Source organism: Castor canadensis, chromosome 11, assembly GCF_047511655.1.
Source record: "Castor canadensis chromosome 11, mCasCan1.hap1v2, whole genome shotgun sequence".
Lineage (NCBI taxonomy): Eukaryota > Metazoa > Chordata > Mammalia > Rodentia > Castoridae > Castor > Castor canadensis.
Window position 1 is genome coordinate 2607139 of NC_133396.1, and position 16624 is coordinate 2623762.

General features: G+C 54.2%; 1 protein-coding gene across 6 annotated transcripts in view; it reads right to left on the minus strand.

Annotated features, from left to right (window-relative positions):
* Card14 (caspase recruitment domain family member 14) overlaps positions 1-16624 on the minus strand; it is a 40359-nt gene that overhangs the window by 4933 nt on the left and 18802 nt on the right. For all 6 annotated transcript variants that reach the window (XM_074044941.1, XM_074044939.1, XM_074044942.1 and 3 more), the window contains 15 exons: positions 15762-15899; positions 14803-15128; positions 12195-12362; positions 11471-11590; positions 10829-10954; positions 10183-10332; positions 9639-9830; positions 7388-7530; positions 7135-7223; positions 5368-5428; positions 4942-5137; positions 3018-3144; positions 2472-2709; positions 1432-1495; positions 724-832 (listed from right to left, as the gene is read on the minus strand). In XM_074044941.1, the coding sequence (XP_073901042.1) occupies positions 724-832; positions 1432-1495; positions 2472-2709; positions 3018-3144; positions 4942-5137; positions 5368-5428; positions 7135-7223; positions 7388-7530; positions 9639-9830; positions 10183-10332; positions 10829-10954; positions 11471-11590; positions 12195-12362; positions 14803-15128; positions 15762-15899 (2247 nt within the window). The remainder of the gene's footprint in view (positions 1-723; positions 833-1431; positions 1496-2471; positions 2710-3017; positions 3145-4941; positions 5138-5367; positions 5429-7134; positions 7224-7387; positions 7531-9638; positions 9831-10182; positions 10333-10828; positions 10955-11470; positions 11591-12194; positions 12363-14802; positions 15129-15761; positions 15900-16624) is intronic.

The window sequence follows — 16624 nt, forward strand, 5'->3', positions numbered from 1 at the left end:
TGGTGGGCTGCGATTCAATCCCGTTTTGCTTGTTTGGTCTACAGTGGGGATGGAAGGAGGCAGATTTCCTCCCTTGGAAAAATGGGCAAGGGTCCTGCTCCCTCAGGCCCCCCCTCAGCCCTGCCCCCTGGGGTAAGGGGTCCTCAGCCTTCCTGGGCCCTTCACTCCTCTCCTGAGTTATTATTTCAATTTCAAAGACGAGAGTGAACCCTAAATGGTTTGCCTTGCTCTAAGTTCATTCTGACTGTCTGCATTGTACAATTTCACCTGGTGGGGGTGGGGGTGGGGAGTTCTGTGCTAATTCTGACCTCTATCATGATTTTGTGCACACGGTGATCACTTAGTGGCCATCCCAGGGTCTGCTGGTTTGTACAAGGTTGGGCATTTGGTTATCTTCAAGCTTTGTGTGATGGCTTCTATTTTACTGGGCACATTACAGAGGTGGGAGTGCCATTTGAAGGACATTAAGGTTGTGTGGCTCAGTTTCTGTCCGACAAGACTCATCAATGATATCTTAAAAACAGGCCCTTAGATTGGAGGTGTGGCTCAAACAGTATAGTGCCTGCTTTGAAAGCCCAAAGTTCAAACCTTAGTCCCACCAATAACAGGCCCTGGTTGAGTGAGAGGTGCCATCTTGACCATGCTGACCACCCAGCAGCAACTCTCAAAGCCCCTCACCCACTGTGGAGCCAGCAGCCCCTGTGCCAGTGTGCCAGGCCTCACCTTCCACCCTGCTGGGGTCCAGTTGGCCCTTGTCAAAGGATGAGCACAAAGGACTGGCCTTGGCTTTGTCCACACTGACAATGCGGACCAACTTCTGTCCTCCAGGAGACTGCCAAAGGAAGAAGGGGGAGAAGGGACAAAGAGGAATGGTTGAAGGCCTCAAAGTAGGCCTGGCACCCCCGACCCTGCTTTGTACCCAGCCCTATCAGCAAATCCAGTGCGGTCTCTGAACCACCAGGCTGTGCCCACTACACAGCAGGACACCCAGGTTCCATGCCAGGGAGACCAGGCACGGGGGGAGGACGACAGGAGAGGGTCCTCAGGCGGACAGCCCCAAACAAGGCTCTGCAGGAAGGGACAGGAGGCAAAAGGCAGAGGGAAAAGTAGGTCTCCCACAGCCCAGCATATCCTAGCACCTTGCTCGGGGACACATGGCGCTCAATGTACAAAGTGAGGAAATGAGAGCCAGGAGGTAGGGAGGTGGCAGGGGACCCTGGAGGGTAATGCAGAGTGGCAGCCACTTCTGAGAGCAGGACCTGGCTGGGTGGGGTACAGACCCACGAAGGGTTGGAGGGGTCACTGGGGACAGGCACCACCTCACTCCAACAAACACCCCACATTTTCCACACAAACCCCAGCCAGCACCCCAGCCCCATACTCCCTTCTAGCCCATGCCAGGGGTCCAGGACCCTCCCCTCATAGCCTCACCTTTTGGGCCATGGTGCATCGCTGAGCTATGTCCTGGATGAGGGCGAGGAGCTGCTGCTGAGCCCTGTGGGGACAGACGAAGAGAGGCCCTGACTTCCTCCCTCATGACAGGTGGCTTCCGGGCTGCAGGCAGTGGTGTCCACCCTGGCTGCCCTCACAGTCCCCAGGGCTCACCCCATCCCTGGAGATGCTAATTTAACTGTGAGGTGATCCAGGGGATGTGAATGAGCAGTCATGGCCAAAGGCCTGCTGGGTCACTCATAGTGTGTGCCAGGTCTCCAGCCTGGCTTCATGGAGAGTGTGTGCCCAAAATGCAGAATTGCAGCCTCTCCCTGGGCCTGCTGGATCTGATCCCTGGGGCACTTGAATTTGAAAATGGTAGAGAGGTTCCGGGCTAGCGTCCTCATGAGCTTTGCGGACTTGAACCTTCCTGGTACCCACGGGTTGCTCTAGGACAATGTTTCTGGCCCAGGGAAGGGCACTGGGGCTCCCCAGGAGAGTGAGCAGCTGGCCCAGTGTTCCCAGGACCGAAGAGCTGCCCAAGACCCAGGGCTTTCGGTCCTGGGCAAACGAGGATGACTGGTCACCCTACCCCAGGGACACTCAGCAATGTGTGGAGACATTTTTGGTTGTCACAATTGGCATCTAGTAGCTGGAGGTCAGGGATGCTTCATGGCCTGACCTCCTGCATGATCCAGGACCACAGAGTGAACCAGCCTCAAATGTCAATAGTACCAGGACTAAGAAGCCCAGATCTAGAATACTCTAGAATGAATGACCTGTCCATCCATGTTTGAGAGATAGAGCATCTATCAGTAGGATACCCAGGCCTAAGCAATGACCTCAGTAGAGTCCCCTTCCAAGGAGAGACACCCATCCCTCCCACCCCCTATGCTTGGCCAGGGGCTCTGCTGGAAGGAAGGGAAGCCTCTAGAAGGTCCTGCTTCCTCCTGGGCAGGAGGCCCCTCCATGACACTGGGACAGCTGGATGTTAGTGTGGCTCTCTCTGAGGATGCCTGGCACTCATGGCTGCTGCTCACCGTGGGTAGTTGGGAATGGTGCCATGCTCTGTGTCCCGCATGGTGTAGGGGTTTATGTGGTGTGCCCGCCAGCAGCCTCGGCCCTGGAACATGGTGTTGGTGACATGCAGGATGTCATTGCAATGTACCTGCAACTCCCCTTCCTCCTTCCCCTGCAAGGCCAGGTTGACCCGGATGTAGAAAGAGTCCCCTGAGGTCGCCACTTTGGCTTCCAGGTCCTGAACTAGTTTCTTATAACCTGATAAAAGGAGACACGAATGACTGATGACCCCAGGCCCCGAGCCCACAGAAGAAAAGTTCTAGAATGTAAAGTAGGAGAGAAAGAAGGACCCTCCCCCAAAGTCTCCGAAGTCACACTGGCAATGAAGCTTGTGGGTGGTGGGGCTTCCAGCTCTTTGGGGGCACAGGGACTCAGGGAAAGTGTGGCTGAATCGCCCCTGGGGCCCTGAGTGGGCCTGGGTGTGGGTCATATGGCAGAGCCAGGAGGCCTGAAGTCACAGGGACAGAACTGGACAGCTGAGCAAGCGTGGGGGTTGGGGCCTGTACCGTCGGTGTTGACCTTCACAGACAGGCAGCAGAAGCCGTTCACCCTCCCGAGGAGGCTGATGGCCTGCTCCAGGGTTGTGTTCTCCAGGGTGGCCTTGAACACGGGCTCCGTCGCCTCATGGTCAACCTGAGAGCAAAGCATGAGGGTGGCTTCTTCGAGACTCCGCAGTCCCAGGGAACCCAGGGTGTAGAGGGGCCCGGGGTGGGCGAAGTGCAACACTGCAGCCGGACTCCCTGGCCTTCCCCAGACACCCACGTACGTTGGCTAGCTGTGGCTGCACCCTCAGAGCCCTTGTGGGCAGTGTGGGGACAGCTGTGCAGCGCCTTCTAGTGGCACAGATCCACGTCACACACATCCCTGCCCCCAAGTCATCCACTAACCCATCCCCACCCCTCTCACTACTGATGGGACTTCCCTCTCTTGAAAATGGACCTCCGTTCCAGAACATTCTGGATCATTCTAGATCTGGGTTCCTCACCCTTGGAACTATTCACATTTGAGGCCCGGCCATTCTGTGTTGTGGGGTCGTTGAACGGTATCCGTGTTCTTCACTCAGTGCCAGAGCATCCACCCCACTATCTGCCCCAGCTGTGAAGGGCCGCACCACATTTTTATAGTGCGGTACAGTTAAGATATACCTTAAGACTATTAGGAGGGAATTGACCCATTAGGGCGTCAGGACTGCCCCTCAGACACCTGCCCTGCCGTAGTGACACCCCAGCTGATAGCTAGGACTCTAGGCACGGGGGGCTTTCTGGGTCGTGTGGAGTGGGAGATACAGGGCAACGCTGTACTAGGACCTGGCTGTGGGAGTTGTTCAAGACCAAGGAGAACCTGGCCTTGCTGTGGACGCCCTGTTCTGAAGGGGAGCCGGCAGGTCACACAGGACACCCCTGCCCAGGGGCTGTACCCAAACCCGCTTCCCCTGCACTCCAGGTCCCCAGCTCCCGACTCCCACTGGGGCCGGCAGGTGAGCTGTGGGGATGGGGTGGAGCCCACTTGGCGTGTTTCTTGGTAATTTTTAAAAGTTTGAAGATGAGTAATTCTGCTTTGGGGCCACATCAAAGTCGCCCTGCTTGCTCCTGTGTTCCCTTCGTCATAAATCGTTCAGTTGGACGTTTATATGCACCTTTATATTCTCTTCATGTTTGTGTATTTTACAAAAAAAAAAGTTTTAGAAAAATGCACTCTGATTACAATGGTGAATTTTATGTCATGTGCATTTTGTGTGCGTGTGGTGGGACTGGGGTTTGGACTCAGGGCTTCGTGCTTGCAAAGCAGGCGCTCCACCACTCGAGAGACTCACCTCCAGCCCATTGTGCTCTTATTATTGTAGAGATGGAGATGGGAACTATTTGCTCAGGCTGGCCTTGAGCCTTGATCCTCCTAATCTCAGCCTCCCAAGTAACTAGGATTACAGGCGTGAGCCACTGGCATCCAGTTTACATCCTGCGTACTTTACCGCACCCCCCCCCCAAAAAAAAGTGACAATAAGATCATCACACTAAAAAAAAGTTTCTCCCCCATCCAAACAGCCAAGGGCCTTATCAAAAGATCCCTGGTTAAGGGTGGGTGTACTTGTCTGGTCTGTGCAATGCCCTGGGTTCGAAACCCAGCACTGAGAAGTGGGGGGAGGGAGAGAGAGAGAGAGAGAGAGAGAGAGAGAGAGAGAGAGAAAGTAGTCCACAATCAGAGTGCCACATCCCAGCAGCCTTCTCCATGGTGAACCACCTGAAGTTTCCCAGTTCCCAGGGTTCCAGGATGTCAGGTTTGAGAAGGGTTCTGGGTTTCGCACCGACCTCTTCTAAAAGCGAGCATAGCCCTTTATGTCAGCGCCGGACAGAGCCAGGAACCTGTCACATCAACGCCTTGCCCTTGCCAGGCCAGGCCAGGGACTCGTGAGGAGCCTGGCGGCTTACCCACCATCACAATCTGAGTGCCGGGGCGCAAGGCCATCTCGTCTGCCGCCGAGCCCGGGGTGACCAGGTGAACGAAGATACCGGTGAGGTTCCCACCAACAATGCTCATCTGCTCCAGCAATGCGGCCCCCTGGAAGGCCAGCACTGTGACCTGACCCAGGATCTTGCGTGCTGCCGGCCTCCGCCGCACAGGGACACCGCTGTGAGCAGGCAGGTGACAAGCTTGGGCACTGCCCAGAGCAGGGGTCCCACAGGTCCATTTCCATGTGGCCCTCTGGCCCCAGCATCCTGGAATTCTCCTTCCCCACCTCAGCCCCACCCTCTTGGAAAAGTTTCCCCTCTGTACGGTGAAGGGACATGGTCACCCTGTGCTCTGTCACCTCCTGGCTCTGGTTTCCCAATTGGGGGAAGGGCCCCAGCCGCAGCTTACCTTTCAGAGACATCGAGGCTTCTGATGGACTCCTGGGGGCTGCCCTCTGGGTGGGGGAAGTCTGGGAGGAAAAGGAGGGCTAAGACCTCGAGGTCCCTGCCAGAGGTCCCTGCCAGCCGTCCCTGCCAGCCGTGAGCCCTTTCCCCTCTCCTCGGGCACCTCTGCTCAGCCCTCCGCTTTGCTGAGACTGACTTCTCTTTCCTCTGTGCTCTACACCTTGACGACTGACTTCTCTTTCCTCTGTGCTCAACACCTTGACGTCACCTTTCCTAAGACATCAGAGAAGCTGGTGAAAGTTGCATGGATTTGAACTCGGGACTTCACACTTGCAAAACAGGCTCTCTACCGCTTGAGCCACACCTCCAGTCTATTTTGCTCTGGTTATTTTGGAGATGGGAGTCTCAGAAACTATTTGCCCAGGCTGGCCTCGAAACTTGATCCTCTGGAGCTCAGCCTCCTAAGTAGCTAGGAAGACAGATGAGACCTAGCAGTGCCTGGCTTATCCCGAAATAGCTGAATGACTTGTAAATGTCCTAAACCAGAGGGAGATTTTGCCTAGAATGTGAACTATCTAGCACAACTCCAGGCCACGCTTCCACATGGCAGCAACCATGCACTGACCAGGAGGCAGCTGGCCATGGCAGGTCTCTGAGCAGGCAGTCCAGGATGAGGTGCTTCCCTAGGGATTCCTGAGCTCTAGAATTTATTTATTTATTTATTTATTTATTTATTTATTTATTTAGAGACAGTGTCTCACTGTGTAGCCCAGGCTGGCCTGGAACTTGACCTCCTCCTGCCTCAGCCTTCGGAGTGCTGGGATTACAGGTATGTACCACCATGCCCGGCAGCCTGTGACTTATTCACCCTGTGGCCCTCCAGAACCAGTCAAGAGCTAAAGGTTGCCTGCTACAGGTGGCCTAGGCCTAGGCAAAAGTCCATTTGTGATTACATTCAAAGCTAAATGAAATTTGAGGTCAATGCCACTAACAGTGTATGAAAGCAGGGCATGTCAAGTCCTAGCTGAAGAAAACCAGAAAGGAATAAGCCTTCCCCGTTCAAGACTTGCCTTGGGTTAACACTGTCAGTTTGTCACTGTTACACATAAAATCTCTTTTGAGCTGCAAGGGTTAAGGTTCCTGGTCACCTGACACAGATGCCCAGAGGCCACACTGTGCACAACAGCTTGGGGTGCTGTGTCCCCTGGTGGCCATGGGGTGAGTTCCAGATGGGAATGAGGCACCTACTATGTGAACCCCAGGGTGCAGAGGTGGGAAAGGTAAGGAAGCCATCCATGAAAAGCCCGTGGATATGAGGAAAGGAGCCCCAGGAAGAGGGATGTTCTCACAGGTGGATGTCATCCTGAGCCACATGTCTCTGCCAGGAGCAACTGAGCACCTAAGTCTGTGCTCCTGATAGCCGGGAGGCCCAAGGCCCCCAGGGCAGAGCAAGGAAGGGCTGGATGGGCACTTGTGTGTCTGTGGTTATCTAAACACATGCTGAGATGCTGAGGCTATGAATGCCTCTAGGTGAAAAACAAAAAGACACCAGTGACCAAAACTCATCTTGGCTTCAGTTTGAGCCATCAGGAAGCCTGAATTTTCCTAGAGGCCAAGGTCAAGGCCCAAGGCAGGGGTCAGGTCAGAGACCTGGTTTGTCTCGCCTGCATGTCTGCACCTCCCAGGCCCTCACTTCCCCTGCCCATTCCGCCAGTATCCCAGGAGAGGGGGGTGGATGCTACAGAGATCCAAGTGGGGTGGTCATACTCACCTGCCTTGTCTAGGACCTCGTAATCCAGGTCTTCATCATCCTTGGCCCCTGGAGAGGCTCCCAGGTCTACCTCCAGGATTTCTGGAAATCTGTGGCAAAGCACAAGAAGCCAGTTCACACTGCAGGGCCGAGACCACCTGAGGCCTGGAGCCCCCCAGAGCCTTCCATAGCTGTTGCATCCAACACCTGGATGGTCCAAGGTCTGGCTCAGTGTCCCCTGTGAGCTAGACCCCAAGGCTGCACCACATTTTACCTTCCAGACTCAGGGTCTTCCTGGAAGTCCTCTGCCACTCGCTTATACAGGGACTGCTGGCTGGGGGGCATGGGGCTGCTGGAGCGGAAGCTGTCCACCAACTCTCGGCTGGATGTGGAGCTCAGGTCCCACCAGAGCTGGGACTGGAGGAGGCAGGTGCAGATCAGAGACGCAGAGAGGAGGAGAGCAGGGGGGAAAGTGAGAACACATCGAGGTCATGTTCAGAAAGTACCTACTGTGTGCCAGGCTGCTTTCTGTGTTTACTATCCCTGGGTTCTCACCAGGCCAGAGGGGCACCATTACTGGCTATTGAGGGGAGGGGCTGGGGCTTCAGGATGGAGGCAGCTTTCAGAGCAGGTACTGACAGGGACGCAGGTGTACAGAGCAGATCTGAATTCACTTACTGGGAATTCCTAAAGCATCCTAGGTCCCAGGCCCTTTGCCAGTGTCAATGTTCCCCTATGGATAGGCACTGTCCCTGGTGTGTGGGGCCAATGAGCAAAGACAGACCAATGAGTGAGTGCATCACACCATAGGCCTGCACAACACCAGCAGGGAAGAGGGGCCCTGGGAAGACTTCCTGCAGGAAGTGATACAGAGGACCAGGTGGAGGTGGGTGTGGGGGTGTGGAACATTCCAGACACGGCCATAGAGACTGCACTGCAGAGACCAGAGGAAGCAGGACAGCAGGCACCCTGGAATGACCTATTAAGTCCAGGAGGGGAGGGCAGAGAGGGAGGCTGGAGAGGAGAGTGGATCCATCAGCAAGTGCAGAGGGAGCCACACGTGGCTGGATAAGGAGAGAGCCTGAGATCCCGTCCCTTCCCGCCTCACCACAGCCTCGTCTTGGGGTGCTGAGGGCGCTGAGGAGCTGGGGAGCAGTGTGACCCTGCTGTGGATTGTGTGGCCTGCAGCCTGCCATAGAACACGAGGCTCCCCTAGCCGTGTTCGTACAGTGTTCTGGGGGAACTGCATGGTGTCCCCCAGTTTTCCAAGTCTAAGCCAGATGCTCTGCAGGGACACGGCTGGGACCATCCAGGAAGGAAGCACCCAGGCCTGCCCAGGCAGTGGTAGGGGACTCCACTCTCTTGTCCCCCATCCTGGTTCATGGCAGCCCCACCCTGAGTATCCTGAGTCATGTGCCCTCCGGGGGGACCATGGCTTTGCCAAAGGATGGAGTATACACTGAAGACCTGGGACTCCAGAAAGCATCGGCACCAAGAACTGTCTGTGCTGAGTGGAACAGCATCCCTCAAATTTATGTCTAGGCACGTGTGACTGTGCCCTGGTTTGGAACGAGGATCTTTGCAGCAGAGATTGGGCTAAAATGGAGTAGAGTGGGCCTTAAATCCCATAGGATTGGTGTCTTTCTGCTGTGGTTTGGATTTTAAGTGTCCCCAAAGGCCACATGTGGAGGACTCGGATTGCCAGAGGTGTAGCTTTTGGGAGATGAATGGAAATTTGGTGGCGGGGAACTAGTGAAAGGGAGTTAGGTCATTGAGGATGTGGCCTTGAATGGAAGATTAGATTAGGACTGTGCTGCCCTGTCTCTCCCTCTCTCTCTCCCTCTCTCTCTCTCTCTCTCTGTGCTCTGTTCTGTGGTGAGCATCATTTTTCTACCACATGCTCTCTGGTATGATGGTCTGCCTTGCCACAGGCCCGAAGCAACCAGGCCAAGGAACTGTGGATTGAAACTTCTACAACTGTGAGCCAAAATAAATCTTAAAAATAAGTTGGTGATCTCAGGTATTTTGTCAAAGCAGTGGAAATCTACCACACTGCCTTCTTTTCTTTTCTTTCTTTTAGTTGTTATTTGAGAAGAGTCTCAGGTTTTCGGCCAGGCTGGTTTGGATTGCAGGCCTCCTGTTTCTGTCTCCTGCATAGCTAGGATGATAGGCATGCAACACCATGCCGAGCTTTTTATTGGCTGGGGTGGGAATCTCAGTAACTTTTTGCTTGGGTTGGACTTCAACCCTGATCTTTCTGATCTCCACCTCCTGAATAACTGGGGTTGCATGGCGCCTCTGGCAAATCCTTTCTAAGAGGAGAGAAATCTGGACTCGGAGACACAGGGGAGAACACCAGGTGGAGATGGAGGCAGGGACTGCAGCCAAGGACAGCCAGGAGTCACCAGACGCTGCCTGGAGCAACCAGGCATGTAGCCCTGCAGTCCCTTGACTTTGGACGTCCAGTCTCCCTAACCATGAGGGGGTCAATCTCCTCTACTGGAAACGCTCCTGCTGACACTGACCTCTTCCCCTCGGAAATAAGATCCTGATAGAGAAGGCACCGCAGGTGGGGCAGGGAGGCGGATGGGGCCACAGACTTCTGAGGAGCTGAGGACGCTGCTGTCGCTGTCATCCCGCGGGCACATGGCATGCATTCGAACAAGCTGCTGCTTCCTCCGCAGACAGGGCTCTTTGGCCCCGGCTTCCTGCTTGGGCTGTTGGTTAGGCACAGGGCTCATTAACTCAGGAAAGGGTCCCTGGATGTCCCCCAGGCCCTCTTGACTATGTGACTCCAACATTTAGGAATGTGTCGTCTACAAAGTGCACAGCTGCCCGTGGACAGCCTCTTTACACACCACGCTTTACAGGCTCCCCTTCTGTGACACAGTGGTATTGGCAGGACAGAGCCTCAGAAGCAGGTGCAGCGCCTCTGTGCCGCTCATAGGAGGCAGTGGCCTTGGAGTTAAGGCAGGCCAGCTCGACCGGGGCACATGTGACCCAGTTTCCCCAGCTCAAACACTCCCACCAGTAGGTCACATCCCTCCCGCTCAGGCCCCGCACGCTCACCCCCGCGGGGGGCTCCGCCTGCAGTTTTTGCAGCTGAGTGCGCAGTTCGCAGACTTGCTCGGTCAGCTCGAACACTCTTCTGCGGAGAGAGTCCTTCTCCATCAGGCTCCGAGAGAGCTCCATCTGGGCCCCGTCCCGCGCAGAGTACGACTGCAGCAAAGACAGGACAGACGGACAGGAGGGTCCCATGTGGGCAGTTAGGAGCAGGGTCATTGAAACCAGAGGGTCTCAGCTGGGAGAAGCACCCCACAACTGACTTGTGGGCATTTACAGTGAGCTCATCCATTGCACACTGGCAACCTACAAATCTACATCTGTTTCAGTTTCTGGACATGTGTGGTGGCTTTGATAAAACCCACTGTTGGGATGGACTTTCCCAGTGTCTGCCAGGAATAAAGGCAGGGAGGATGACAGAGAGAGCAGGCCAGTTGACGGCACGGGAGGGCAGTTAAACCTCATGTGGACCAAAGAAAGAGGCCCTGAAATCTGGAAGCAGCTGCTGTTAGGAAGAGACGGAACCCTCAGGCTGTCCCACCTCACCCAGATACAATGGTGGAGGTGACAGGGGGCTTCCGTAGCTCAGACCCAGCAAGGGCAGTCACCTTGTGTCCTCCCTGGGTCCCTGGCCTGGCCTGCCTGCGGTTACCTGGTCACGCTCCTTCTGCAGCTCCGTCACTTGGCCCTGCAGCATGGTCATCTTCTCCCTGTACAGCTCGCAGTCCATCTGGGTCTTCCAGAACTGGAGCAGGGTCTGTTCTTTCTCCTTAAGGTACTGGACAGGGGAGACATGGCCTATGGAGGTTAGTGGCTCTGAGGGCCTGGGCGGGGGGAGGGGGAAAGGGGGATGGGGAGTTGGGGAGAGGGAGGCAGGAGGTTCTAGGAGTGAAGTGAGGTGAATTGAGGCTGGTTTCTGCAGGCCTAGGTTTGCAGGTGTATCTACAGAGCTGCAAAGCTTGCCGTATTGGACTTAGGAAAATGTGCTCTTATGTTGTCTGGTTTAACGTCCCAAATACACAGAGAATTTCCCCCCACCCTGCCTCATTCTCTCCCACTGTCTCCCTTCTCTCTGTTCTCCCCTTGACTGAATCCCTGGCTGTCACTTGGCCCCTGAAGCCGCTGACATCACCCTGGGCTTACTCTCCTTTGCCTGAACCTGGCTCTGACAAAGGACCAGACGAATTAATTAAACTCAGTGTGGGTGAAGGAATCTACCAGTCCCACAAACGCAGCCCTGCCCCTGAGTCAGGACATCAGGACACCTGAGGAAGGTGGCTACTGAGGCTGTCACCTGCTTCTGCTGCTTCTCTGCGTTCACAGCCCGCTCCCGCAATGAGTGGATGCGGTTTACCAGCTCCTGCTTGCTCTCCAGGGCCTCGTCCAGGTTCTGCTCCAGAATGTCCTTCTCTGCCTGGTGCAGGAAGAGGTCAGCCCAGGACCCCAACCTCCCCTGAGACCCACCCGTGAGGAAGCAGGGTCCCAAGAGCATGTGGCACAGGAAGCCTCAAGGCCAGGCACGTGGATAGAGAATGTCGCCTTCTTCCTGCACATAAGGCAGGAAAAAGACACAAAACAAGCCTAAGCCTAAATGGGAAAATGGACATTTCAGTTCTAATTATATGCGGTCAAGGAGACAGGAAGTCAAGGAAGCTGAGAACCTCTTGGGCGCTTCAACCCCTGCAACTGTCTACCGGCACAGCATCAAAGACAGGGAGGAGCCAGGGGACAGTCATCGTCCCCCAACTGTTTTCAATCCAGGCCGGTGAGGCTGGGCCCTGCCCCTAATGAAGGAGCATTGAAGGAGTTTAGCACTAAATACATACTTGTTTGTTAAGAGAGGGAAGCAAGGGTTTGCATACTTCCAGGACTTAGATAGCACGAATTCCTCTGCTCCCAACAGTCCCCACTTCCCACCTCTAGCCTCACCTTAGCAAAACCACCTGTCAGAAGTCCCTGCTCACACCAAGTGCCCAGGGATGGCGGCTGACCCAGCTTGGGGGGGAGCAGAAACTTACCAGACTGAATGTCAGCGAGCGGAGTTTCTCGTTCTCCTCCTTCAGGCGGCTCAGCTCCTCGTCCCCAGACTCTGGGTCGCCGGCCATCTTCAGGGACCACTGCTGAAATTCCCGCTCACAGGAAGACACCATATTCGCTCGCTGAAGCTCCTGCTTCACCAGATACAGCTAGCAGGGAGGGCGGGGAGGGGAAGGAGCCGGGTGGGCTTTTGCTCCTTCCTCCTGATGAGGATGCTGTCCATATGCAGAGGGTTCCCGCCCTGAGGCTTAAAAATCCACCCAAGGGTGGACGGGAACTATCAAACACAGACACACGTGTGACAAGAGAGCAACTTCGATAGAATAACACAGAGGTTTAAGTCCTTTTATTTCTAGAATTACAGAACCGGAACCTAAACTTGAGAATTCAAAAATCTTCATGCTACCATAATACACTAAATTCTATAGTAAGATCAGCTACATAAGCTACACCCTTCCCACACTAATTACCCCAACGATCTCCTCTGTTATTTTTATTTTATTGTATTTTTTTGGCAGTACAGGGGTTTGAACTCAGAGCCTCATGCTTGCTAGGCAGGTACTCTACCACTTGAGCCACGTCACCAACCCTTTTTTTGTGTTGGATATTTTCGAGATAGGGTCTGGAGAACTATTTGCCCAGGCTGGCTTTGAACCATGATCCTCCTGATCTCTGCCTCCTGAGTAGCTGTGATTACAGGTGTGAGTCACTGGTGCCTGGCTCCTCTATTATTTTATTAACTACTTTTTCAGACACTCTCATTGTCATATTTAGTTCCCGCTGACTACTGATACAAGTAGGACTAGAAATTAATGTTTTAGCCTTAGTCCTTTGTTAATTAGTACAGGAACCCCATGATCCACAGAAGTCATTACTAATATTTCCTTACAAGAGCCCAGTGCCTCTGTGCAGAGCCTGGCCAAAGATGCATGGCCTCTGTCCACTTGTGGGAAGCAAGAGACAAAGCTCAAATGAGGAGGGCCTGATGTAACCAGGGGGACATTTCCAAAAACACCAAGGTTGTGATAGAAAGGCTGTAGGAACTTTCTGGGTAGAAGGAGGCTAAAGAGACAGGGTGGCCAAATGCACCCCTGACCTAAGTGGAGGGAAAGGCTGCAGAGGAGGTGACTTAGGTCAAGTGACAGAACTGACACACAGGTGGGAGATTAGGTAGCAAGCCCGTATGTTTGTGAACTTGGTGACCAAGCTATGGGTAGAGGGCAGAAGATTCTGTTTTTAAAAAATATATAGCTGGGCGCCATGGCTCACGCCTGTAATCCCAGCTACTCAGGAGGCAGAGGTCAGGAGGATCACGGCTCAAAGCCAGCCCAAGCAAACAGTTTGTGAGACCCTATCTCAAAAAAACCTTCACAAAAAAGGGCTGGTAGAGTGGCTCATGGTGAAGACCCTGAGTTCAAGTCCCAGTACCGCAAAAAAAAAAAAAAAGAAATATATGTTGAAATGTTTGGGAGAAAGAGCATGACACACAGAACTAAGTGGTTCAGGACAAGAGAGGGGGTGTGTGTGCAGAGACAGAGATAGAGACAGAGAGAGACAAACACAGATAGGGAGGATGCAAATGTGAAAGGAAGGGTCCGTGGCTATCCTTTGTAGTATTTAAACTGGGTGAGAGTTTCTTTTTACGGTGTCCAGGTTATCCTCATCTACCCCAGACACCACGGGTGAGCCTCCTGTGTGGTGAGCAGTTCACAGCCAGGCCATCCAGGCCAAGGCTATGTAGCCCAGGCTGACCTTGAACGATGATCCTCCTGCCTCCACCTCCTGAGTGCTGGAATTACAGGCTTGTACCACCATACCTATCCTAATGTGTTGTTTTTTAAATATAAATTTGAAATTATTCCTAAATAAAAAGTTAAAATTCAGAAATCAAAAGCAAACAAATGAGGCTGGAGAGCAGCACTTGCTTAGCAAGCACGGGTTCTGTCCAGCAAACAAACAAGTGACATAATTAAAGCAAAAAGCAAACACCAAAATGTCAAGGAACTAACTTCCTCAGTATTTAAAGAACCCACACAGGACTGGCTCAAGTGGTGGAGCACCTGTTTAGCAAGGGTGAGGCCCTGAGTTCAAGCCCCAGTACTGCAATAATAACAATACAGAAAGAACCCTTACAAAGTAAGATCCCCACCCCACGGAAAACGAGTAGAGACACTGCTAGGGTTTAGGAAGCTGGACTTGAACACACTCTCCACCCTCCCTGCCCTAACCTGAACCAGCTGAGGACAAAGGTAGGTGGCTAGAGATGATGGTCCCAGTGTCACTGCACAGCTGGGGCAGTGGGCCACAGTGGGGGGGGGGTCAACCAATGTGGAGCCCAGACCACCCCAGATGCCCAGCTCACAGCCAGGCTAGCCAGGCTGTGGACAGTTACAGGACATGGTGTGGACATGTACCATGTGGGCTGTGCAGGGGCTCAAGTGGCGCTGCCTGTGGAGGGGTGAGGTCAGAGGTGTGTTGGACAAGGAGGAGGGGAAGGGAGTTCCGGGCAGGCTGACCAGCATGTGCAAAGGCCCAGAGGTGGGCAGCTGCAGGTTCAGCCTCCCTCCCTGGTACAGGGCATTCCACTACCTCCTCCTGCAGGCTGTGACAGCGAGTGGCAGCCAGCTCCTTCTCCCGCAGGGCATTGCTGTAGTGCAGCGAGAGACTCAGCATCTCATCCTTCAGTTTCAGCACCTCGTGGAAGTGGGCGCTGACCTCACGCTTCATGCGGCTGTGGTCAGCCTCCAGCTGGGGCAGGCCCTCGGCGCGGGCCTCAGCCAGGCCCAGGCGCTCCTGCAGCCGCTGGCACTGCCGCAGCACAGCCTCCTTCCGTGCCTTCTCCTGGGCCAGCTCCTCCTGCAGGCTGCTGATGGCCCCTGCCAGGCACTCGGTCAGCTTGGATGTCTCCATGAGGCCTGCAGGAGGGCCGGCAGGTGGGCTGTAGCACTGCCCCTACCACTCCATCCTCAGCCTCCCCGGTTTGCAGCACAAGCCCAGGCCCCTGCATGCACCCAGCCCTAACCTGGGGCCCCCAGCCTCAGTTCGACTCCATATTAAATAAACAGCATAGCATGATTTTGAAACAAGGATTGGCCTCTCGGCAGCCCCGTGAGAGCTGCTGCTCACAGTCAGCTCTCTCCTGGTTAGCTGACATTTCAATGTCATCCCAAGAAACACAGAGCATGTAGATCTGTATTCTAGAACTCTGACAGGAGGAGATGGCTTATTATCTGCTGTTTCAAGTTCCCTGAATACCCAAATCCTTCAGCTGCTCCTCCAGGGAAGACCCAAATCACTTAAGTAGTGACTGTGGCCTTGACTTCCACCCATCAGACTAAATCTTTTTTTTTTTTTTCAGTACTGGGGTTTGAACTCCCTTATAGGGTCCAAGGTCTGGGGACTCCTTCCCCAACCCATGGGGTGAGTGCTGGGGGCTCAGAGCCTGGACCCCTGCCTGAAGGGAACAGGAAAGAGCCTGGGCTAACAGCAGCAAGGCCACCTAGGCTCCTGGGGACTCCCACAGACCCCTGTCAGAAGCCTGCTCTCACCACTGAAGTTACTGAAGTCCACATCAGGCTGCAGCCCTGTGACCAGCTTGTAGATGTCGGGGTTGTGGAACTTCAGGCTCTCCAGAAAGGCGATGGCCCCGTTTTTCCCTCGAGTCTTCAGCAGATCCAGCAGGTGCCCTTGGGAGAAAGAGCTGTTCTTGAGCCACCAAGTGTGCAAGGCTCACTTGGCAGGCTTCTCCACAAGGGAGGTAAGGGGTGGGGACAGCCTTATATATCTGGGAATCAGGAGGTGAGGAGAGCTCCCTGGGACCCCCTGGGATCGAGATGCCCCCTCACTGCTCTTGTGGGCTCTTTGCTTAGGTGACCTCAGCTTGAGAAGGCAAGGTCCGTATTTACTGAGAAGCTCCCAGGAGCAGCTCAAGGCCTCTCTAAGAGCTGGGCCTCCAGGATGAGAACACAGACATGGCCTCACCGGTGCTGTGAGACCATTGGGCTGTGTGTGTTAGCAGCAACTGATGACTCCCCAAATCCTGGTGTTGGGTCTGGAGACCAAAGGGCAGATGAGTGAGCATCCCATCCCCCATGGAGAGCACTGTGATTCCTGCATCCTGAGAGGGAGTTGTAACTCTGCATTTCTACATCCTGAAGAGGAGATACCTGATCTGATAGATCTGCCACAGAACTGATGAGCAAAATGCTCTCAGATTGTTTCCCCTCCCCAATAAGGGGCAAACAGACCAGCTTATCTAAGAAAGCCCGCAAATCCACGGCCAAAGAGCCCACCTAACACTCACACAAACCCAGAGTTGAAATGTCCATAAAAGCCCCAGCCTTCACCTGAGCTGTGAGTTACCAGTTTCTGGGCTCTGCTGCACTGTTCTAGCTGTAACTAATAAATCCTG